This window comes from Antedon bifida, chromosome 4 (assembly GCF_963402885.1).
Source record: "Antedon bifida chromosome 4, ecAntBifi1.1, whole genome shotgun sequence".
Lineage (NCBI taxonomy): Eukaryota > Metazoa > Echinodermata > Crinoidea > Comatulida > Antedonidae > Antedon > Antedon bifida.
The window spans coordinates 21,767,273-21,792,274 of NC_136229.1; the positions used below are offsets into that span (position 1 = coordinate 21,767,273).

The window sequence follows — 25,002 nt, forward strand, 5'->3', positions numbered from 1 at the left end:
TATAAAAAAAAAACCAGTTATTTTTCAAACAACAATGAAGGTACGTCGTCATTACATTCGAACTCCAATTGGAGGTGGTCCTTAAAAATCCATACATTATTGGCCTAGGGAATAATAAAAAAAACAAGTGCTAAAAAATAAAAAAATTACACACAAAACTAGGTCCAAAAATGGTGACACCTCTAATAATTTAATAAATAATTTCTTCCTGATCAAAAAATTGTAATTAAAACCTTTGTGTGTATTTTTGTTACAATTTTATTTCTGAATCATCTTCGTGTAATACAAAACAAGAAATAGAATATACCGGCGAATCACAGCACACTGCTATACAATGCCGGCTATTTGAAACATTTTACAACGGTTAAACCCATTGGGAGTTCCCATTGTCATCATTATGGATACGTTGCATTAACTCGGCCAGCAATAAAGCTTACCAGCTCCGCTACCAAAAACAAACTCGGAAAGCGTTAATATTTGGTATACCTAATCCTACATAATACCCTTTACTGTTAGCTAAAACAACTAATAATAAAACGTACATATTATTATCTTTACGTTCTGAAGATGATAAATATTTTTTCTGATCGCATGATTTTTTGGATTGATTTATACAATAAGTCCAACTTGCAGAAATTCTCGTAAAACGTTTGTTTTCAAGATAAATTAAATTCTGAAACATGAAGCATTCGTTTTCCGTAGAGAATTAGAGAGAGTTCGTAATAACATGATAAAATTTGCAATGAAATTTAATCGCAGAAATAAAAATGACGATTCTCGAATCTATTTAATGTGCGCGTCTTATTAATGAAAGCCAAAACCACGTGTTACTAAATCATTGATTTCTTTTTTATTTTTCATTATTGTTGAAAAGCATCCAATCTATCGATAAAAAATAGGTACGGTATACATATAGTAATAAATTCAAATAGATTATAGATTTCACAGATTTATACATATCTATAGTTTTCTACAAAACTAACTTTTTAGAAAAAATATGTTCTGTGTGAATGTACTCGATCAAACAGACGGTACATATATATTTTATAAAGTAGAACCCTTACTTTAGAACACCCCTATTTATGGAGAAACCAGTTATACTGTGGACGTTCCTGTGCAACAAAGGGGCACAGTATATTGTTTAACATTACGACTATACAGGAGAGATCCATTAAGGGGACACATTGATAGGAGTAATTAAAATAAGACAATATCCAGCCTCTACCAGTATTTTACTTCGATGCAAAGAAAATGATACTGATTGATACAACCAAACTACTTTTAAGTCAACTATAGTTGGGATGTGAGGGGTAAAACTAACGTAATTGCCGCCCTCTCTGTGTCTCAAATAACAGGAGATATCGTAACGGCAGCAGACGGTAGTCGTCGTAACTTTGATCATTAAAACTTGTTGGTAATTTACACAATTATACTTTTTAGTAATAATGGTGTTATAACCATCGCTTGCTGGTGTCTGCGGTATTCTGCTCTAATAATTATTGTGTAAACTATAATCATAAAATAAAATGTCGCGTCTTGTTTTTTTCCTTTTTTTTCTGTGGCTGTTTAAGATTTCAGAAATTATATTAAAAACCTTTGTATGCAATTATTTCAAGGTTAAACTTTTTTCCCCCAACTAAAAATTATTATAACATCGTGCCGTGTCTTGAAGAAAAATAGCATAGTTTTCGAGTTTATGTTTAATAATTTATTTATTTATTTATTTAATAACATATTTATACAGGATTATACACAATCAAGTATAAATAATCTGGGTTGACCAACTAGCATAGGTGTTTAGTACCTGTTTGGTCTTTCCTTTTATACTTGTTTTGTCTTCTTTGTATTGTGTAGGCCTATAGCAGACAATTGAATAAATAAAAATAAATAAAAAATAACGGTGCAAAACCTGCGATATAGTCTAGGCAAATCTTTAATCATTTCTTTTTATTATTATTGTAACATTTTTTTATATTTCTCTCAATATTTAATGATGGCAAATATATCTATATATGAATAAGGAGCTAACTTACGATAAAGTAATTAAATACATGTGTGTAATTATTATAAAATAAAACAATGACAATGATTTTCTTTATGTCCAGTTAGTGTGATACAAATTGCAATGACAAAATACAAAACATGTTATTTATAAAATCATTTATTATGCCGACGGTGTCTTTTTAAATCATCAAATACTGTTATCAATAACTCCATAAAAAAAGCATTTCAATTCTCGTACGTGAAATGAGGACGACACTGGAGAACATAAAAGCAGACTAGTCGTAAAAGATACTAAAACAGTAATCAAATGTAAATAAGAATAACACTTGAGCAGTTTTTTATTCTATAAATTGATAAATCACTGCTGTTTTTTAATCAAAACGTTGCTTTTTTATTGCTAGATTTATTCCTTTTTATCTAATTCAATATACTTCTGGAACGAGGCTAATAAATATATTTTTATTATTTACGTCAGCGAATGCAAACGTGTATTTTAACTACGATGATGAAAAGTATTTTTAATAATTCTATTTTTAATAATCATCAAATAAGAAGGATGGTTAAGGTAAAAATACTAATTTGATAAATTTTAATTAATTTTGATAAATTTTATAATATTTTATAAAGATATTGTCCCCCTGAAAATGTTTTATTTTTTCAAATTTGTTTGTTGAATATTTAATGTTGACTTACTGGATCGAAAAAAAAATATTTTTTTGTCTTTTATGAAGAATACATTCTTTTTTCTCGTTCCTTTTTTCTGTGGAAGTGATTAACTTTATTAAAACTACAAAATTGCCTATTCAAAATCTGATAAATTAATCTTCATTTTTCATGTTTTTGGGGACAATACATCTTTAAACAAGAAATATTAAATGATGATGTATTAATTGTTGTCTTCTTTTTTTGTCAGTGACACCATGAAGTCAACATAATTTGACGCTGATAACCACTAGTATGTATGTCTTTTTGTTCTTTTTATTTTAAAACATATACGTTTTTTAACGTTTAGTTTCCTTAGTTTAATTTAATCCTTAAAAAGAAAAGATAATTGAGTAAACTAAAATGTAAAATTGTAACTAAATCAATCAATCACAATATTTTTTTGTCTTTCTCTACCTTTAAAATGTTTTATTGTTCGAAAAAAAAATGTACATTATAATCCCAAGTCATGTTTAGCTTATACTGAACATTGCAGGAAATAAAAAACGACAAAGATTAGAAAAATCAATAAAAAGTCACTTCGACTAAATTAAAAATACGATGTTTAATAATATTATATTAAGCCCTACTGTATTTTATAAAATATGCGGGAAGAATAATTATTCTTGGCTACAATTAACAAGTCGATTTATAGCCTCCCTGTATGTATACAATATATTAAACACTTTCTGTCGTTTCCTGTCTTGTGGCAAATGGTGTTATTATTATTACGTGTATTATTACTTATATTACTGGTGGTATTATGCTGTTCATTTTACGCTAAATGCGCTCGCAAACAAAACACAATTATCCAGTACCGCCCCGTTTAACGCTGATTTTACACACCTTTTGTGTTGAGCACACGGGGCGGTCTGGACATAATCTTAACTTTCTGGCTCACTTCACTCATTTCTGTTACCGTTCACACGTATAAAAACACAGTAATATGCGCTTACATTTTGTACTTCTTTTATGCTTATCTAAACTCATTCAACAAATGAAATCAAGCTAAACCAAACATGGCTAATAAGCTAATCTGATTGGTCGCTTGATTACTTGTGTCTCCTCCCCTTTGACCTGTAAAGAGGCATCACCGAATGACTTGGTAGCTAAGCGAGTACGATAATTGGGTATCAAACAAGAGTGTTGGATGTTATTATATTTAATGTAAATTGCTAAAAGCAATATTATTCGATAACTCTTTTATCTGGTGTAAACACATCTCGTTTGTAGCAGATTCTCCTGTCAGTTTGTCTGTACTGACCAAATCACGCTTGTGACAAAACTGGAAAACCCACTCAAAGTTTAACCACACCGGTGCTTAAAAACTGGATAACAATTCATTTATATTCTCTAATGCGGCTTACTTGATATTTAGAAAGCACAAGTTTTTATTTGTTTCTATATACTGATATTTTGTCAACATTGCTAAGCCTGCAAACGGAATGATGGACGCGGTCCTAGACTCAATCTACCCGCGATTTATGTCCCGTCTTGCCATCCCAAACTATCCATTTGCCCCACATCTACTAGGCCTACCGCCTAGGGGCTACCTCGAGAATCCGTTCCACAATCTACACCCTAACTCTTTAGCACTCAGGCAACTGGAAGGATTTCCTGGACTGATCGGCAAACCGGATGCCATCGCTAGTCCTACGAATTCAGATGCGAGAAGTGACGATGACTGTCGATCTGGTAAGTAAAGAATTATTTTTACATAATTTTGATAATTAATAAATTAATATTTATTATTAGACTATTGATGTATCATTAAGGTTATTGTTTTAAATAAAGTACTTTATTTTACAAAGTACTTTTCTAAAACTCAAGTAGAAATTTTTTTGTTAGGTTACCATTAGTATTTAGATATAGTCTCAATGTAAAATCGTTATAGAAATGAGAAATTATTTCCTTACTTTGTTTTCATGTCTTTTGCCTTACGCTTTGAAATATGTTTTGTTACTTATAGTTAATCATGTAGTTAATAAAGTATAGTGACGTGTTACAAAAGATAGCATTTTGTATAGGATTTGAATATTAGTAAATATAGATTCCTAGCTCGTCCTTTAAACTTGTTTAAATTTTTAAAAGTTTACCTTACTCTATAAACAATATTGAATTTGTCATGGGAATACAATGGCCACATCAACTCACAATTTTATTTAACGATTGTTTTAACAAACATTCGATTAACATCGAGCTTGTAGACATTTTAAACTTTGTGTATTGTTGCAATCGGTTTATATGTTTTATTGTGTAGTACATTTGATTGTAACAGTGGATTAATCGTTGGTCTATCAGGACACAAAACCTTGGAACAACGCAATTTAATTTAGGTCTAAATACACTTTCCGCAAAATATATATTTCCAGTCGTCCTATACGGAGCAATGTTTGGTCCATCTGTAGTAGAGTAACAATCATTTTGTAGGTTAAGAATATACGAATAATATTGCGTCTAATCGGAAATTTTGCTTTGGACAAATTTCTGAAAATGTCTAAGGCTTTTGTAACTGGCTAGAGTATAGTGAACTACCTTATTAATACTAATATTTTTCTATATTGTACAACTTCTGTAAATTCACTTCATTTGGCGTAATAGAGAAAATTTTCCTTTTATTTTAATAAAAATGACAGTCATATTCAATTTATATTCTAATTCAACTGCAAGCATTAAGTAAATAAAATAGATATTTTAGTCATACATTGGAAATTGGAACATTAAGGTTTTGTGGCATATTGAACGAATTCCATTTAATACATATGACATGATACATTTGCAACCAATTCTCGTTGACAAATAATCCATATTTAGCAGTTACGACCAGCGGATCTTAGACATTGAATGGCCTCTGGTGAAATCAATCTAACTATTTACTGTGAAAATCACCCGATTCTCTGCACTGTATCTCCATATATATGACATTATCTGTCCAGTATTGTAGGCAAATTCTGAAATACGGTGTCACACGTGTCACATGTTATGGTTAGACTTATGATAAATTATAATGGTGTGGGTTATGATACAGGCGTTATATGTGGCATTTCATTACAGAAATTGCGTATGATACAGGGCAAATTGTAGATAGGGCGAGAAATACTGAAATGTTGGTATTTTTCTATATTGTATTCCATTATTATACACAACCGTGATTGATAAAAGCGCGTTACTTGATGGATGTATTATTGTCATACGCTAATATGTATTGTTCGACGTCGAATACCATAACTTAATATGGCCAGATACCCCGGTGGCGATTATTTCTGGGTAGTGAGTTTAAAAGCACAATAAGGGGAAATTTAATTCCGCTGCTATACAATACCTAATTCTAGTATAGCGTACATGTAGCAAAAGATCGATGCCTCATACATTGTGTTCGTCAACTTTTTATGAACTTCCATAAACCAACGTTAGTAAATTACGATGCTTAGGCCTATCTTAGGTGACTACTTAGGTGTTAATTATGTAACGTAAAAATAATAGAAAGAGCAAGTTTCATTATAACACTTTTTTTTGTAAATTATTACATTAGAATTAAGTTTTTTTAAATAGTGAGAAATTGCTTCTTCCACAATATTAAATTTTCTTTTCAACAACAAACATGTTATCGGTTTATCCTAAAGCTCTGTCTACACTATAAAACTAGTTTGACAAAAAAAGTGTGATGCACCCAAATATGGTAGTGAAATGACCTAATATGATAGTGATATGACATCATCATTTCTATATATGGGCACATCACATTCACACACAAATTTTGATAGTGTAGACACGGCTTTAGATAACCAAACTGTGAATTCACCTTTAACTGGATAACCGTATTAAAACCATTTTCTACCTTCGGGTTAACCGTCAAAGACCAATCTCAAGTCTTTGCATATTGCAAGGAAAATGTATTTAGAATGAAGGCTAACTAGATGTACAACCTTTTACTTATTCATTTATTTATTGAAAAGGGAATTAATTACATTTACCTGCGTATTAGACGGCTTACAAAACATGCGTCCCTGATATATCTAGATTATTTGACTTTTGGCGTCTCTTACCGACTATTTCACCGAAATATTTTAATCAGTAAAACTGGACATATTTACGATAAATTGGATTTACTAAATTTATTTATTTATGCAGTGACTTGTATTGTTTTTTCAAGCTTATTTAGGTCTTAATGCGTGTACAGGATTTAGCTAAGATACGACGTTAAGTGATATTCGAACGGCGCGCGATCCGGTGCAATAGCACAATATAAAATCTACCGGAATTGAATTTTATCCACATGGATTTAAAACCGCTTTTGTTAATGTAAACATCTACGTACTAAATGATATTGGATAAGATGCGTGGTGTTAGAACAGGGCAACGCCGTGGGAGCTCGTTAACAATTACTGGAACGCGTTGGAACAACGTGTTGCCAACGGCCACAACAATATTTTTATTTGGAATAAATTCCCGTGTGATTGTTTCTTGTAATATTCTATTTCTAACGATTTAGATCATTTGGTATCTTGCTGTGTCGTCATGCTCTTTTGCAAAATTGGTAACAAAGGGAAAAAAATTCCGTTAAAAATTAAAATTTGAAACTGAAAAACGTTATAAATTAAAAACAAAACCCCTTTTCACAATGATTTTTACACTTTATTTAACTTGTTAAAACCATTTTAATCTTTTTATGATTCTTGTGAATCTTCATTTTGATGTGTTTTCTTGTACAGTTTTTATATGTTTCTCCTAAAGGAGGTGAATAAATTTGAATTTGAAAAGACATGACACTAGGCTATATACAGTAAAAAAAAAAGAAGCAGGATAATTATTTTTCATAAAACCAAATATCTTTAAGTAATACAAATAAATTTGATAGTAACAGTAGATTACGTAATACAACAGCACAAAAGCAACGGCCCGAAGATAAATTGTTAAAACGTTATAAGATTCTCACTTTGTCACAACGAACTACACACTGTACTGTAGGCCTATGTATATTGCTTGCAATTTTAAAGCTTGTTCTAGCATGGAGATCCACGCGAAGATCTTATTATTAAATAAACTATAATTAAATAATAGTTATTCCCAGTATATTTCTCACATACTGCCACGTGTAATGATGCTGATAGATACGTTAATTGAGAAAAAGTATGATTAAATCTTTAGCCCATTGACTGCGTGTAACATTCACTGAACCACTTCGGTGTAACTGGATAATTTATTGCTAAATTCCCTTTGGTTGAAGAAGAAAATCGCTACCTTGATGAATCATATATATGTGAACATAGAAAGTAATTTAAACCCTAATACTTTGATGGAAATTAAATATATAATACTCGTTTATTTAATAATGAATATCGCCATTTGATCCCACTCGTGACAGTTATTAAATATATATAAGTCCGTGTGTTTTGGTTTATTTAATTATGCATAGGCATATCGTCATGTTTTGTCCACGGGCATGTTAGGGATAATGTCGCCTTTTGTCATAAAGGTGAAAGATAATTACGTTGTTACTGTTAAATTCACAAGTATAGTAAAGCCGGGTGCATGCCCGAGCATTAAGATGTGACGTCATATAATATTTGTGTGCGCGCGTTTTGATGAACTGATTATTATATGTATCGCGCTATTTCAAATTTAATGTACGTTTTCTTTTTTAAACTAAGATGGTCCAATGGAATATTTGCATCATTATGTCGTTGAAGCATTGGTTCATGCGAAATAGCATTCATTATTAAAGGCGTCATTTTGGAATTTTGTATTTAATTGTTAAAACAGTATTCCAGTATCGTACAGTGTTGCTACATCCTGTTTGGAAATTGAATTTCTAATTTATTTTGCTTAAATTTAATAACTTACTACCAAATTACAAACAATGTTATGGTATTATAGTTTGTCTTCTAATAATTATATTAGTGCGCATTCAACGCGTACTTTGATTCGATGACGTATAACTAACTTAATTGAAGTCGTCTGCTCGGACGCGCCACTCGTGATAATTTGATTGAATGGCCATTTGATTAGGTTGGCCAAGTACCTATTAATTTCTCATTAACAAATGAATGTCCACTTCCAGGTCTTGGTTTTAACGTCTATATGGTAATTATTTCAACAATTACCCTTTATCTTTAAAAATGTATAATGCAAATAAACTTCCAAATCGAGAAAATAAAATATAAATTTAGTTCTCTGTATAGTAAATAATATCGGACAATTGATATCAAATTAAAGGAATGTTTGTATAAAATACAAAAATTATAAATTTTTATTTTTATAGATTTGTCTTATTCTACTTTTTTATATACTATTTCTACTTCTTTTAATAACATACAACAAAGTTAGTAGATAGTAAAGTATACCTCTATAAATAATATTTCTTCAACGCTATGTTTATGTTACATGAGTCATAAAGTAATACAAACGCTATATTTCATACTTTGATAATTATTTGGGGTTTAGGCGTCAGAGAGTGGAAAATTAGAAGTTCTAAAAAATTAATTGAAACGATAATTTTGCGATTAATTATGAATAACAAATTGATAACCATAAAGTTTAATTTATAGAGGGTTCTGACAAGATGATCATCTAGTTCCGTTTTGATTAAACACATTGCAAATTAAAGATTTAAATCGGTTATCGCACATTTATCATTGTCAGTAAAATGTAAAGCTAAAAAAAATATATTGTGATGCAATTATATTTTGGAATAATTTAAGCAGAAATATTGCTGTTTTGCGTTGATCAAAATAGTTTTGTTAAAATTAAATATGTTTTATATGGAAAGTACGGTACAGATTCTCTTTTTATTTATTTATTTTCATTTTGGTACCAGTGGTACTACTGTCAATAGTGGTCCAACTAAATAAAGACAATACAACAAATGAGAAAATATTGAAAATAAAACGTGAACCAAACACAACTTAGCGTGTACACATTATTATAGCATTGGAGGAACAGACGAAAGAAAAATTATACAATGAAAAAAAAGGAAAACTATTTTCCCATTGACCACCTTTATCAAATGAAAGCATTTTACATAGATTTGAAGTTAGAATCAGATTTTAATTTTTGGACCTACCTTAAAGCTTGTTTCGAAAGTCAACAATTTTATATTCGCACAAGTTCCAACATTCGCGATATTATTATTTTTATTATTGAATGTTGTAGTACCAACGGGAATCATGAAATGTGCGAGGCTTTCATATTTATGTTTTAAAGAATAAAGTTTTATCCTTGCTATAACATTGACATTATTTCCAAATACAAATCTCTATTGTATAGAAAGGTCATCTAGATCATAACCAGTCATTTCACAAGCATATACCGAGAATACTAAAGTCATAGAGTTCATGATGCCGTGTATTAAAGTGAGTGATACATATGCATTATACTATCTTTCTCTAACATCTGTAAACATTATCTATGAACCCAAATATCAATATACATACCCATCTAAAGTTATGATGGTGATAATTGTTAATCTACTTATAGTGATGATTCGTTTTTTTCTTTTTAAGTAACTTTAACAATATAATGTAAAGTTGTTAATTAATATTATTAGGTATGCCTAGTTGTTATTAAGAAATTGACTTTTTCTTTTTCTGCAGCACAAACACTTTTGCTATATACCGTATTATTTGTCGAATGTATACATTTTTTTTCTTGTGAAAATTAATTAAAATTGAATTCAATTCAATTGAAAACAAGATTAAACCCTAATTAGTGCCCTTTTTTTTATTTAAGTATATAAACTTAGTCTTTAACCGATTTTAGTATAGTGCTTATTGTGTAGTTTGGTTTCTTTTCAATTTCTTCAGTCGTATAGCTCATTTATGATTTCATTTTGTTCATCCTCCCTCGGCAGGTTAACCGTAGTTTGTCTTCATAAAACACATGAAAACTATCATTAAATGTTGCAACGTATAGTATCATCGAATGTTGATTTCAGTTAGAAAATAGTAATTAATTTTATGTGAAAATGGTGTATACGATTTCGCTAGGAATTATCTTCCGAAAGGCTTGGTAAATCAAGAAGAACAGGCAAATTATAAATAATACGATAGATCGTAAAATCCCAGCTAAGTCTATAAAAGATGAAGTGAAATCAAGATAGAGTTTCGTTTACTATTGAAATTCTACCTAACTCAGCTCGTAAAAATATAATATGTGATTATTCTGGACGGAATTTAAACTAACACTTTTGATGTTTCTAACTGATTGAATTGGATTGATATTAAGACTTACTCCTCTCGCGATATAAGCAGTCTCCGAGTGTCAAATGCGGCCAAAACTAGTGCGCATTGTGCCAGTCTTTTGTTACAACCCTTGTCGTAAAACACTGTTCTTACTTCGATAAGATGCGTTTCGCTGAGCATGTCCATCGTCGGTAACTGTCAATCAGTTTTGTTTTTATTAACTCATCTGATTAAAGTATAGACAAAAAGAACATTTAATAAATGCAATATTGCAATGTACTAATACGTTACTTATTTTAAAATATAAATATTAAGAATTGGCCTTTGAATAAAAATTACACATTTTAGGCATATTGTTACGATTTCTATTCCTTTATTTGGTAAATACGTACTTATTTAGTTATATTTATTTTCAATCTTTCTTATACATATCGATACGAAATATAGTTTTAACAGGGGTACAGGACAAAGACATAAACTGTAATGCTTTTCCAATTATTTCAAATCGGAACGAATTAGCAACAAAAAAGTTGTTTTCTTATTGAAAAAATGGAAAGCAAACTTGTTTACAAAAATATCAGGATGGTTAGGACATATTTGAACCGTATTAGTAAACTCCTTGCCCCTAATAGATTCGTGTCTTTGATTAGACCAGATGCTTTACATCACGACCCTTTTCTTTCTATTTACCCAATTAGAGTATCGTTTACAAAGGAGTCGTGTTGTTATCGATCTTCATAAACTCCAATAATAAAGACAGTTTATTTTGTTTTTAACAATTATGTAGATATGTAGCTATCTTTTATTCAATCCTAAACAGATTGGTCAGATCAGGGAGAAATAAGTCTATACTTAACAAAACAATTACCGTTGCGTAACAATCTCATTCGCCACATGCTAAGTTGCATACTAATATTTTAATTAGCATTTTATTAATTATTATCGAATTAATTTGCATTCAATGCATCTTTAAAACATGTTTAGCATTGTTTCCAATTAACCTATGAATAAGTTAAGGCCGTACTCCTCTTAAGATGAACATACTGGTATTAATTATAACTCTAACATTATCAATACACCGTTGAAGAATGAAGTATTGTTGTTCAATACAAATAAATTGAATTGCTTTTGTAATTCCGATGGATTGTTATTCTAATAGCAAGTGCTAATATTTATTAATCGCTGTAGCCTCTTGTTAATTGTCTATTTTGTGTTCATTCTTTGCAAATATTAGAAATATCTAATTATTGTTGGATAACTAATTCACTGTACTATCATATTATTCTCAGTACACTGTATCGTTGCTAGGCTAGCTAAGCCATTTGGTATATTTCTAGGGTACCGTACACCTCAACTAAGGGGTGCACAACGTGCGCCCGTTCGCCCACCATGTAAATAATGTTTATATCGGCGGTATTTCTCTTGGATCTTCTTCCATAGCCTTGGTATATACTATGAAGTTACATTTCTACTGCTTTGTAGAAAACACCTACTGCTCATCTTCTTTTGATATCGCCGAATGGATTTTGTGAAAGACATATCAATGCTTAAAATCCATTAAATACCTATTACCATTTCATTTGTATTTCCTTGAAACAATTACATAAAAGGCGTCATATAAGCAATAAGTGTGATTTAGTTAAATATGTTAATTAATATAAATAAATATTTAAATTAAACTAAATAGAGTATCCCAAAACAAGTTGTAATAGACCCGCTGAATAATAATGTGTTGTTTGGGATTGTTCAAAAGGGCTCTACTTCGTAGGATATTTTTCCATCTCATGACAAGTATCATCCCCATGGTATCGGTACGATACGCGGTCACGTGTTTAGGCCCACCAATTACAGTACACATTTGGGAAATAGATTATTCTTTTAGTAAAGTTATACTTAAATTATTATCATAGCAGTTTTAATTAATATTCAGTAATCGAGTCAAATAAAAACACTACGTGATATTGTAAGGTTTATTTCGTTGCCTAGTGGAATATTTTTAAACTTCATCTTTCAAAGTGTATGACGTAATCAGATGACGTAATTTCCCGAGGTACTATTTCTCAATTTAGTGTATTTAAGTTGTTCTTTATTCATATTTCTTCTCCTACTGGCAACTGTAGATGAATCCATTAACCGTTATATAAGCTATTCTATTTTTTTCTTTTTTTTTATCCAATTCACTTTCTTTATGAATATTTGTTTTCATTTTATTTTCTACCCATCCATTCATTTCATCGTTCATTCCTTACATTTCTAATTTGTTTATTTTTTCCAATCATTCAACAAAGTACAAAAGACATTTTTTTTTCTTAATTTTTTCAGGATTGTTTTATCTTATTGTATTTTCTTTTCTGTTCTTATTGAAATATCCCTTTATTTTCCCATATCTATAAATTTTACTGCTTATTATCATATACGTTTCACACTAACGTGTAATGATTTATAGTCGAGTTGCTGGTAACATCTCCAAGGAACGCTGGTGATAGAATAGATACAAGAGAAGATAGTATAATAGCACTTCAAACAAATCATATCATCATCTTAAAGGGAGTGTTCACACGGTGTATAAAGAGTTACGGCAATATACGCCGATATTTAATGTGACGCGTCCACACGATATTGCACGCCACGTAACGCTATTAAGGCAAAGCGCGTATAGTTTTTTTCAGGCTGTACCATAACCTTCAGTTTATAAATTCGTAGAACCTGTTTAGGTTTAGTTGCAAAAATCTATGTACTAAGAAAGAACGTTTATAACGCTAGGCTAGTTTGTTGAATGCGTCAAATTATTCGACAAAAGACCACAAATTGCGGTTTGACAACATTAAGTGTTCCTATGTCAATCACAGCCAACAAAGACCTGGTTATAATTAGCTTCATTCCACCTTGCTTGCATAACTATAATAGTTATTTGGTTAAATGCATTATATTTGTTATTCAATTACCATAGTTTCTTGATATCGGTTTCGCAACCACCCTACGTAATGATAATAAACTCAGTCTCGTAGGCTAGCTTTTCACTGTCAGTCCGTCGGCTAACTAACAAACTGCATGTATGTGTGGTCGTCGTTGCGATACGGTAATCATTAACGATTTAGGCTTATTTTCCACAAGATGTAATACTGCATCCATGTTTTCACTGACCGTTAGCTATGGTGTGTCTGTATCATTTTGTCTCGTGTCCACACACATTTTATTTCGTAGTCGTCGCTTGTAATGCGCATGCTCGTGCGATCAACACTTTAATGGATTTCTGAGTCTGTGATGTTGATTTTCCATAATGAACTAATTATACTGTTGTTTACCGAGACGGTGTATTGTTTTGATGTATTTCAATCGTGTTTAGAATTAAACTTGATTAATTTTGTTTTGATGAAGCATCGAATTCTCATTATTAAATTGAATGGATTTTCTGGGTCGAGATTAATTATCTTATTAGACATAGTTTAATCGTAATAAATAATATTAGTAGATGTTGAATAACAGTTTGTTAGAATAGATGGTGAAACTGATTGTGTTGTTTTAGTTTTCCATTATTGTGTTATGAGTAAACAAAATTTCGGTAGCACATTTCTTAAATTATTCATATCATATAAGTGTTTGGATGCTTGGTTCGGGATTAAGAACTAATAACAGAGATGATTATTTAATATTGTTAATTTCAGGTGTAGGCATTTTAATTTTTTTTTGTTTCAATTGATGACCAAATTTTAATATTAATATACCCTATATTATAATAAGCCTTTTGTTTTGTCACTTAGATATCGATGATAAAGATGGAAATGGCGGGAAAAGACGACGCAGTCGAACTAATTTTACTGGCTGGCAATTGGAGGAGCTTGAACGCGCGTTCACAGAGAGCCACTACCCGGATGTGTTTACGCGTGAAGCTTTAGCCATGCGCCTTGACCTCGTTGAATCACGTGTGCAAGTAAGTATACAAATATCATTGATTGACTTCATTAACAAAAATTATTTGTAAACTTTGTTAATCTAATCATTGCAATTATTTGTGAAAAATGAATTGATTTTACGCTAAATTTCAGGAAATTAGCATTAATTTATATAGATTAGAAACAGAGGCAGTTAATTTAAAAAGCGATTAAACGCAATAAATGGTAAACACAATTTAATTGTTTTCTTTAAAATATCGGTGCCAGCCGCTTTAGAAAACTAATACCGCTTAATAAAAGCGAATAATAGGTATCAATTAACGTCTGATTATGTCTGCTATGTAAGTCGACCAATCACAAAGTACAATTGACTCGACAAAAAATATGCCACTCAAAAAAAAAAAAAAAAAACAGTAAATAATAGAATGTTGTCTCTTTGGCATCATTAGATTATATTCTGTTATAATAATTTAATCGCTAAAAAGTATACAAAAATATTGGGCCAATAAATAATAAGTTGATAGTATGAATCAAATAGTAAGAAAAACATACTAGTCTGCAGGGAAAGCAGACGATTCAATCTCAGAAATTGGATGGATTCTATTTACACAAAAACAGCCAAGAAAAAAACAGAAACTGTAAATATCTGATTGGAATTGGTCCATGTTAAAATATCGACTGTTTATATCAATTATTTTATACCAAAATATGTAGCTTCAATACTCGCCTTTAGCAAACAAATATCTTCACAGAAAAAAGTCAAGAAATGTATAATTATTATTATTTTTAATTTAAAAACAGTTCGGCCTATCCATGAAGAAATTTATTTCTCCATGGCCTATATCGTACAATTGCGATAACTCAAATGGTTACAATACATAAATAAATAGGAAATTGTTTTATTTGTACACTTTGAATTACATGAAACAATAACAGAAATCATGGCAATGCCAGTGCTCTAAACCGTCGTCTCATGGTCCAATTATGGCCGGATTGTCTTGGAGAATATATATCGTAATCTTGTTTTAGCATTTGAACTTTTGACGTCTTATTTTCCAAATGATGAACATTATTCAAATGTTACTCATTGGCATATTATTCAATGCTTTTCCTGATGACATAATGGATGCAATTTAAATAATGTATATATTTTTATTTCTAGATGTTTATATTTCTTTTTTTTTTTAATCTGCAAATGTCCATATGTGTAGATGTAATTTAATAAATGTTCTTATAGAATGATCACATGATCAATAAAAGAAAAACTTGATGATGAAGATGAACTCAAAAACATGATAAAATCAGAAGATTCAAAAAGTATTAAATTAGGTCGTATAAGAAAACCTACAATAGGCATGTAAAAGACATTTCAAAAGTTTATTTATTTACTTTTTGGTGGCTATCGAAAACTGGTGACACATTTACTCCTACAAATGTGTTATACTGTTAGTTTGTACTAAGAGATAAATGTGTGAATTTTCCTTCCAAGTACCTAAACGTTGAGCCAACGTAGTCTATTGTTTTCAGCAGATAAGTGTAGTGATTTGGTCCAGTGCCTAGCCCAGTCAGTCCTACACTTGAGTAAACCGTGTTAATTTAGCGTTAGCCTACCCAATAGCCCAAAGGCTCTTACTGCTTTGTGAGGTGACAGCGATTCGGGTGTGTTTATTAAGTGATCTTACTCTGTTTGTGTTCTTTTAGAGAATTAACTGTGTGAGGTCCACCAGTATGGAAACAGGGTTATTCCCATGAGTTATAAGAACACAGTAATGACACCATTCATTCTTCGTGTTATTAATTTGTCCTCGGAAAGGGGTAAACAAGTTAAGTGTTTGAAGAATTAAGTAATGTTTTGTTCATAATGTCACAACAAAGTTATAATGGATTCTAGAATGTTGTGGTGAATTGGGATTGAAATAAATGGATGTTAGGATCTAGATTTCTAACTGGCACTGAAGTCATGACAAATTACTTGAGAACTGATATGCCAATTGTACTGAACTCTATACATAAATAACTTTATTGAAACTGACATTTTTCAAACCAGTTTTAGATTAAAGTTCGTTGCTCAATAATTTTAGGTGTTTTTTTATAGAAGTTTAGAACATTTATGTTGGAAATCAGAAATTATGTCAAATGCTATTTTTAGTGTAGAACTTCTCTGAATCTGTAAAAATTTATAACATGAATATTTTTCGAGTGAATATTTGTTTAAAATATTGGAAAAATAAAGTTTTAATTATTTAATGTAATTTCTCTTTAATTCAATTTAAATCATGATACAAAATTACTAACACGTATTAATTTGAAAAGTAAAACCGTTAGTAGTAAATTATTGGAACAGTTTCTTCTACATTACTGTTTATGTTAGTAGTATCGCCTGTATCGTTGTCGGGCTTCTGAAAGCTGCTAATAATATTATTGATATCAATTACGTTATGATTTATCGAATGGATAACATTCATAACTATCAGTGATAGTACCACACAAGAGACACACCTTTAGCCGCGTACTTACAGGTTTGATTCCGGTTTCTTGAGAAAAAAAACACCTTATTTTAATAACAATTGCCTCGCCTTTATATTATATTAGTAAAAATAATTTGATTAATTATTATTATTACAAATATTGATACAAATTATTTAATCATTTATCGAATGAATTCAAATCTTACAAGTCATATGCTTACCACGAAAAAACATCTTTCGTGGCGTTCTTAAATATTTTAGTTCTATGAAGCTCTGGTCTTTATGTGACAAAAATTGTGATCTACCCATATATAGACATGATTATGTCATATCACTACCATATTTAAGCATATCACTGCAATATTTGAGCACATCACACTTTTTTGTCAAACTAGTATAGTGTAGACAGAGCTTTAGCCTAATCATTTTCACGCGCAATGAAAAATACCCCTTTTTTGATAACTTGTTATTCTATGTATGAGACTTTCCTGAAGATACATGTAATAATATCGAAAGCGTTGTGTTTCGCTGACTAAAATTAAAATCTGCAACAGAAGCACTCGGGTTATGTTACGTGAAGAAACGAAATATATTACTATTGTTACGTAATGAAGCATCAACGAATAATGATTACTAATCAATAATACCTCACTTGCAATCTGCCCAATCAAATTGAAAAATTGTATTGTTCTAAATTAGGAAATCATAAATCGAAAAGGATATTGTTTTACTACTGTCTTGCTTTTCTTTATGGTCAGATGTTTGATTGTGTTTTTATCAATCAAGTGATTCTAATTAAATTCGCAACCCAATGGTATTTATTTTACATTTCAATTTCGGAAGTATTACATACAAAAGAAAACAGAAACAACAGTAACAAATTATTTTTACATTTAGGCCTACATTTATTTGTTTACCTTATTTGTGTAAAATTTCTACCAATAGTATTAGTGTTGAAGCACAATTATTTTTACATTTATTCCTACATTTTTTATTTACCTTATTTGTGTGAAATTTATACCAATAGTATTAGTGTGTTGAAGCAAAAACAAATTGTTAAAAATAATTCATATTGCATGATTTCGAAAAGAAGCAAACAACATAATCAAAATAATAATGTATATTTTAATAAACAGTGATGAAAAATACATGTAGAACCTAAAAGGTACAATACAAACAAAAGTTGGGAGCGTTTCATTAAACAGCTTTTAAATAGTTATATTCAAATTTATGATTATAATTTATTGGTTATAAATATTTCATATTTTTATAATGGTCAAACTTAAAATGAACAGTTGTAGCGAACTTGTAATTGTACCGTATACTCAAATGCATACTCTTACTCTAGCGTAGTAATTTTGTACTTTTCACACACAAGTGCTCTTTTCCATTAATGCGCATAGAAAAGTAAAACAGTATTGATTCTACGCATTTAAAACAATCATCATCTTTATTGACAATTCGCATGTCTTGTTTCGGTTTTACTAATGTCTACAAAAAAAAGTAACAAAACCAAGTGTACCAATTACATGATAATTTAGCACTTAGTTCTGGACTGAAGTGTTTGGAAAAGCTAATTTCGTTTACAGCACAATGTAAATAAATCGCACAAGCTGCGTATAATTAAAACAACACTCAGAGTTATGATCAACGACCTCTCAGAGAGGCAAACTAGGCCCAGACAAATATTATTCTATTATACGTTTAAGGGGCTTAGATCAGGTGACGCGGGTATGTTATCTCGAACAATGAGGACACGTCTTTAAGGTTGTGTTCACACTTAACTTAAAGTACTGTCTGCGTAATACTAGAATTGCTCTACTTTCAAAACATTATCTTGGTTTGCGTTTAATTGACGCATTCAAATAAAATATGACTTTGTATAAAACACAGCAAAAGTAAAAAAACATTTCCTTTTATTTAAAAACGAGGATAAAATGAAATTATTAGTAAAAACAACATAATAAATGTTTATACATTAGATGTTGTCAAGTAAACTTTAATAGTGTGAATGGCTCTTTATTTTTTCTCTCTTATTGTTCACGTTTTTATCGTATCATATGTCCAAAATCATTTAAGCGCTATTGATTGCCAAATTTCTTTAACATCTTCAAATTAGGGCTGCCAGCGGTTTAGCATATTCTGCCGCCTTCGGCAATCGCGATGCCGTTGATCATTGCGACTTAATATGAAGCGATCAATTCTGACAATCGGATTCGCATTTTATTCAAAGAGACGAATATGTTACACAAATGGTTACAATCATTCTGATATCATGTTGATATCTATTAATTCACAGAAAACCAATAATAAGGTACCCTTAATAATATGGAATATAAAATATCAAAATTAAATCGATATTATACTTTTTAAGCAAATAAAAAGTTCTTCACCTACGTTTCAATAACAATAATAAAAATCAATTCAACCAATAAATTAAAATGTTAGTAATAAAAGCTCGAATAGGTATGCGGCTATGTCTCGTTGATGATGGAAGTGTAAAAAGTTAATCTGTTAAATTAAAGTATGTAATCTCTATTACTAAAATATTATTTTATAAAGTATAATAACTGATGATATTTTCACTTACACGCCCTCTATAGAAAATATTGAATTAGCGGCTGTTACTGTGGAACACAATTTATAAATTGAGACCAGGGACTCTCTCTTCTCATTATTGTGTACTAAATACATCTGTAAAAACAGTAAAACCATGGACCTATAAATGTATAGGTCCATTGTGAAACAAAAAATAATAAAGAATATGATTTTTTATTTATGATCGCCACGTACATGTTAGGTAAAGTAACACCGACAAGAAAATATAATTATTCAAAAATAATATCAATCTTAATAAACGTAATTACGTTGATTAAAACAATTATCGTTATTGTATAAACATTACAATTAAACTGTATAACTTGTCGATTTTTTCACCTCATTAGCATTCATAAATCTGCACACGCTCATAAATATTCATGTATTTTTATCACATCTATGAAATCGAATTAAGCGAAATGAGAGTTGGGGGATGAAATTATAACGATGAATATGATAGTTTAATTAACTTGGTAGTGTGACACACGATATCTCTATCATGTAATTTTCTTCAATATATGCGGTAAAAAGTTTTGATAATTTAAAATCAACATATGGAAGCGAAAAATAAACGAATTACCAACAGATTGACACAAATAAATGTATGAATAATACACGAAATCTATCTATATGTTTTCTAATATAATTTTGAAAACGAGAATATTACCGGTGATTTATAGTAATCTGTTTTCCAGTACCCGGATGGAAAATTAAATACGTATATAATGTCGATACATACCGTGGAAGGAATATTCAAAGTCTATATTAAATAATATAAGCACTTCATATAGGATTGGTCATGTAACGATTTGATTATATTAAATGTCCCAGTTATTATTAATTAGGACTTTATATTGGGGCGCCACCAATTAATGTTATCGGATGTTTATTAGTCTCCAGGCTACAGTTTATTAGACGAAATTTCATCAGCACTGCAATATAACTTGTTCTATATTCAGTTTGGCGTGTTTTAACATATCATTCTGTCATGTTCGTTAATCATTTTCATCTATATAATTCGCATCGACTCTTAGTTTAACCAACTGTATTCCATTGTAATTTTTGCAATTATATATAATTTTCAAACGTACCCATAATGTAATTTGTCCCCTTGAGGGTCTGTACAACTTCATTTTATTTGTCAAAGCTGATTTTGATAGATTCGCAGCTTAGTGGATGTTGATTTGACTAACTGACATGCAAAATCAAATCATCGTCTGTAGTTTTTCTCCCGCGCTATCAATTAGACGTTTGTGCTCCAGGCTTTCAGCTATGCAAAACTGCGCACCGACTCACGCCACAAAACCATTAGTCAATGATGAACATTACGGTCGTTCTCGAGAAAGTGCGTACATTAATTGACATTATTCGAGTGTTTGGCTAGCAATCTGATCGTGATTGTAGCGAAGCATTTAGTTTGCCTACGCTTTCGGCGAAATCAGCACATTATTTAATCAATACAGGTTTGATGCTACGCCTTGCATGCGAACGCGTTTCAACTTCGTGTCTTGTGTTACTAACCTAATTGTAGTATTAGTGTTTAATTTAATCATGTTGGCGTGAGATTGCGTTTGGATAATAGTTGTTGACGTGGCGTATGCTCTATTAATGGCCGTTTAATTCGATGTAAAACAAGTGATTTTAGCGAGTCAATCAATTGTCTACATTCACTGATTTTTGACAGCGAGCGAAAATCTCTCGAAGCAAAAATTTACATTTCATTCGAAAACTGTGTTTTCTCTTAAACTGAAGCGTTATGGGTCGTGCGCAGCATCATAATTTGTTTTCAATAACGCATCATACATGAAGGATTAAGCGCTTGAAAGAAACGCTCATAAAGCGCCAACTATACGTGTTGCAGCACCAAAGTAGGTGCGGTGAGTACGACGCGAGCTTTTACTAGTCGAAACTGAAAAGGATTAACTTTAACAAAATAAAATAAAAACAATAACCATTGTGAACACTTGGTTTTATTTTAATGTTTTTACATAGTAATTATCCATCCAAATTATTAATTTTAAAATATTTGGAGGAAAAAAAAACAATAACGCTATTTAGCCCCTACAACTGTAAACCGACGCAGCGAACCAAACCGGTTTAAAATAATCAACAGATTGTCAGTGATACTACCAAAAGCCAGTATAACGCCACAAGAAAGGATACCATAATGTGTTGTTACAATGTTGGTAATTGGACACTAAACAAACGGTAACTGGAAACGAAATACAAATTGACCAACTAACTTTATTGTTCTGAATTGACTCGGCTGAAAAATGATTTGACATTCAATCACCTTATAAAGAGAGATCGCGTGCTGGTAATCGGGTGCTCTAACAGAACGGAATATGTCTTTATTACAGCACATAATAAAGCGCGGTAGATCGTATGCGAAATTATCATACTATGTTGTATGTGAAAGAAAAACGAAGTAAATTCTACCACATTCACTTTGAGTGCTGTTAAGCTATGTATTATACGAAAAGCATTTATGAAAAAATGAATTTAATTTAAAAAAAAACAAAGCAGATATCCCGTCATAAGCAGGTGACTGTAGAAGGCCTACGGTAGATGTGCAGTGTTATTTTAATATGTGAAAGAAAAGCGAAGTCAATTAAACTAAAGCTCTGTCTACACTATCAAACTAGTTTGACTAAAAGAGTGTGATATGCCCAAATATGGTAAGTGGTATGATATGTCTGTAAATGGGCACATCAAATTTTGTTGTCAAATAAAGTTTGATAGTGTAGACAGAGCTTTACTTCATTTCTGGTGCTAATATTAGGTTACTGTACCTAACGTAATAATAAGAAAAGCGGGAGTAGATACAATATGAAGTGATTTACTCGGAAAATGATAGGCATGTAAACGAAGCAGGTCTCACGTCATAGACGGATTAACGAAAGATTTATCAATATGAAATATGCATACTATTGATATTAGTATGCATATCTGATATTAATGAAGCTGAAATATAAAGATCGAAAACATTTGCAACAAGATTACATTATTCATATTATTGCAGTATAGGGCTCTTGACTTTTGTGTCACAATGAAATTAAGCTGTGAATTCATTAATAGGAGAACACTTAGTAAAATTACTTTATCGTCTAATTATAATACTTGTGTATTCAGTATTTAAATTGTTTTTCATCATTTAATATATGTTTGCTAAAAGAATCCTTGTTTTCTTTAATTTCAAGTATTGTTTACATTTTTTTCCAATAATGTAAATTGCTGAATACATAAATTTCAAATTTTGATAAAATGGAAATTATGTTATGCAACTGATGCGTTCCATAATTACAGCATTCATCAAACCATGTGTTGAAATATATTTAATTGTGCTCTTTAAAGGTGATTAATAATTATTTGTAATTATTCTTAAAAAACTAACTAAAACATTTGTTTTATCTTTCAGGTTTGGTTCCAAAATCGAAGAGCAAAGTGGCGAAAAAAGGAGAACACGAAAAAGGGTCCCGGAAGGCCAGCTCATAATGCACATCCAACTACATGCAGCGGCGATCCGATCCCGCCCGAGGAACTGAAACACCGCGAGCAACTTAAGTTAGAAAAGAAACGTCAGAAGCAGGAGGAACGTGCTCGAAAAGCATCAATGCGACAAAATCTAAAGAAAGGTTTAAAACTCGTCAGCACCGATGTTCGTGATGCGCCATCGGAGGCCTCAATCGAAACAGAGCGCACCGAAAACGGATATGAAAACGCAAGCATGACGTCACCGATAGGAAGTTGTCAAGATGGAGAACTAATTGAACAAAATTCATCTAAATTAGAAGAAACAAAAGAAATTGAGAACAATGACACTGAGTTAAGAAGATCACCGTCACTGAAGAATGCGCGACCGAGTTTAGCATCGCCGACGGGTAGACCGACAGAACAGAGAAACGAAAAAAGAAAACTTTTTAGCATTGATAGAATACTAGCAACAAATGGCGAATCCGCTAAGAAAATCCCACATAAACTACCTCCAACGAGTGTATCCCCAAAATTTAGGCCTAATTTGTTTTTCCCGGTACCAGCATCATTGTTGCATAGTTACGCCGCCTGTAACCCAGGATTGTTGCCCTATGAGGGTCTTCTTCAAACCTCGACGTTTTTGAACTCTTTACCTCTTTCTTTCGGTGAAAATAGAAAGTCAATGAGCGTTGAAGTGCTAAGAAGGAAAGCTGAACAACACAGGGCAGCCATAGCCAGTCATAAAATGGAAACAGAATAAATTAAAAACATTTAAATATCATATAAAACGTGCTTATTATTTAACTGTTAAGAAAAAATTATTTATTGATTTGATATGAATAGGAATGTTGTATTTCCGGTTTAAATGATGAGGTGCCTCGGAAATATGGATATAAAATGATACATGGAAACACCGTAAATGGTGTTTTTATGACGGTACGTCGTCTCCATGAGGCACTGCGGCGTTCATACATTCTAAAGTTTAACGAAGTAATTACTATTAAATATTATTTACAAATAATTTGTGTAGACAATAGAGACATATAGGACGTAATGTTCTCATAAGAATCGTTATAGAAGGATAAACGGATTAAACCATCCAAATATAATATATTAAACAAATATTCAAATGACATGACAAGTCTTTTAAAATCATTATAACATTACAGTTTGTTCACATAGTTTGATAATATTTTGATAATAATGTCATTATCGTCATTTGCCATTGTTTTAAGCTTGGTTTCAACGCAAGGACGGTATAAGCGCAACGCAAGAAATTTGACCAATCACAAGCGATAGATTATTAAACTTTCGCTTGTCTTAGTGGCAACAGTACTGCAATGCTTTATACAGGTAGAAAATAAAATAAACGTATTATAACACAGTGATAGCAAATCTTTATAAATGCATTCAGTACTTTTTTGGCACCTTTTTTTATTTTATAAAAAAAAACAACGAATTTGTCAGCTAAATTAAAAATTTGTTTCAGATTTTCTATCCAAAGTTATTATGTAATTGTTTTACTATTATAGTCCTTTTCCATCACTTTGAAACGTTACTTGTTTACTGCAGTAATCGGTATAGTTTCTGCTCTTATGTAAAGTATAAACAAAAAACGTCAGCGAAATACACTATTCGCTAATATATGTTACAGTTTATTGAATAACAGGTAAATAATGAAGA

At 30.9% G+C, this 25,002-nt stretch overlaps 2 protein-coding genes across 2 annotated transcripts in view; both read left to right on the plus strand.

Annotated features, from left to right (window-relative positions):
- The first annotated feature begins 2,937 nt into the window (after nucleotides 1–2,937).
- The window catches only part of LOC144840783 (zinc phosphodiesterase ELAC protein 2-like), an 84,800-nt gene continuing 62,735 nt past the window's right edge, over nucleotides 2,938–25,002 (plus strand). Inside the window, exon 1 of the mRNA XM_078696810.1 lies at nucleotides 2,938–2,959. The gene's annotated coding sequence lies outside the window, so the exon portion shown is untranslated. The remainder of the gene's footprint in view (nucleotides 2,960–25,002) is intronic.
- On the plus strand, nucleotides 3,858–24,755 carry LOC144840522 (uncharacterized). The gene is made up of 3 exons (XM_078696356.1): nucleotides 3,858–4,401; nucleotides 14,648–14,817; nucleotides 23,264–24,755. Exons 1-3 carry the CDS (start codon nucleotides 4,152–4,154, stop codon nucleotides 24,077–24,079), a joined length of 1,236 nt encoding a protein of 411 aa, XP_078552482.1. The 5' UTR covers nucleotides 3,858–4,151; the 3' UTR covers nucleotides 24,080–24,755.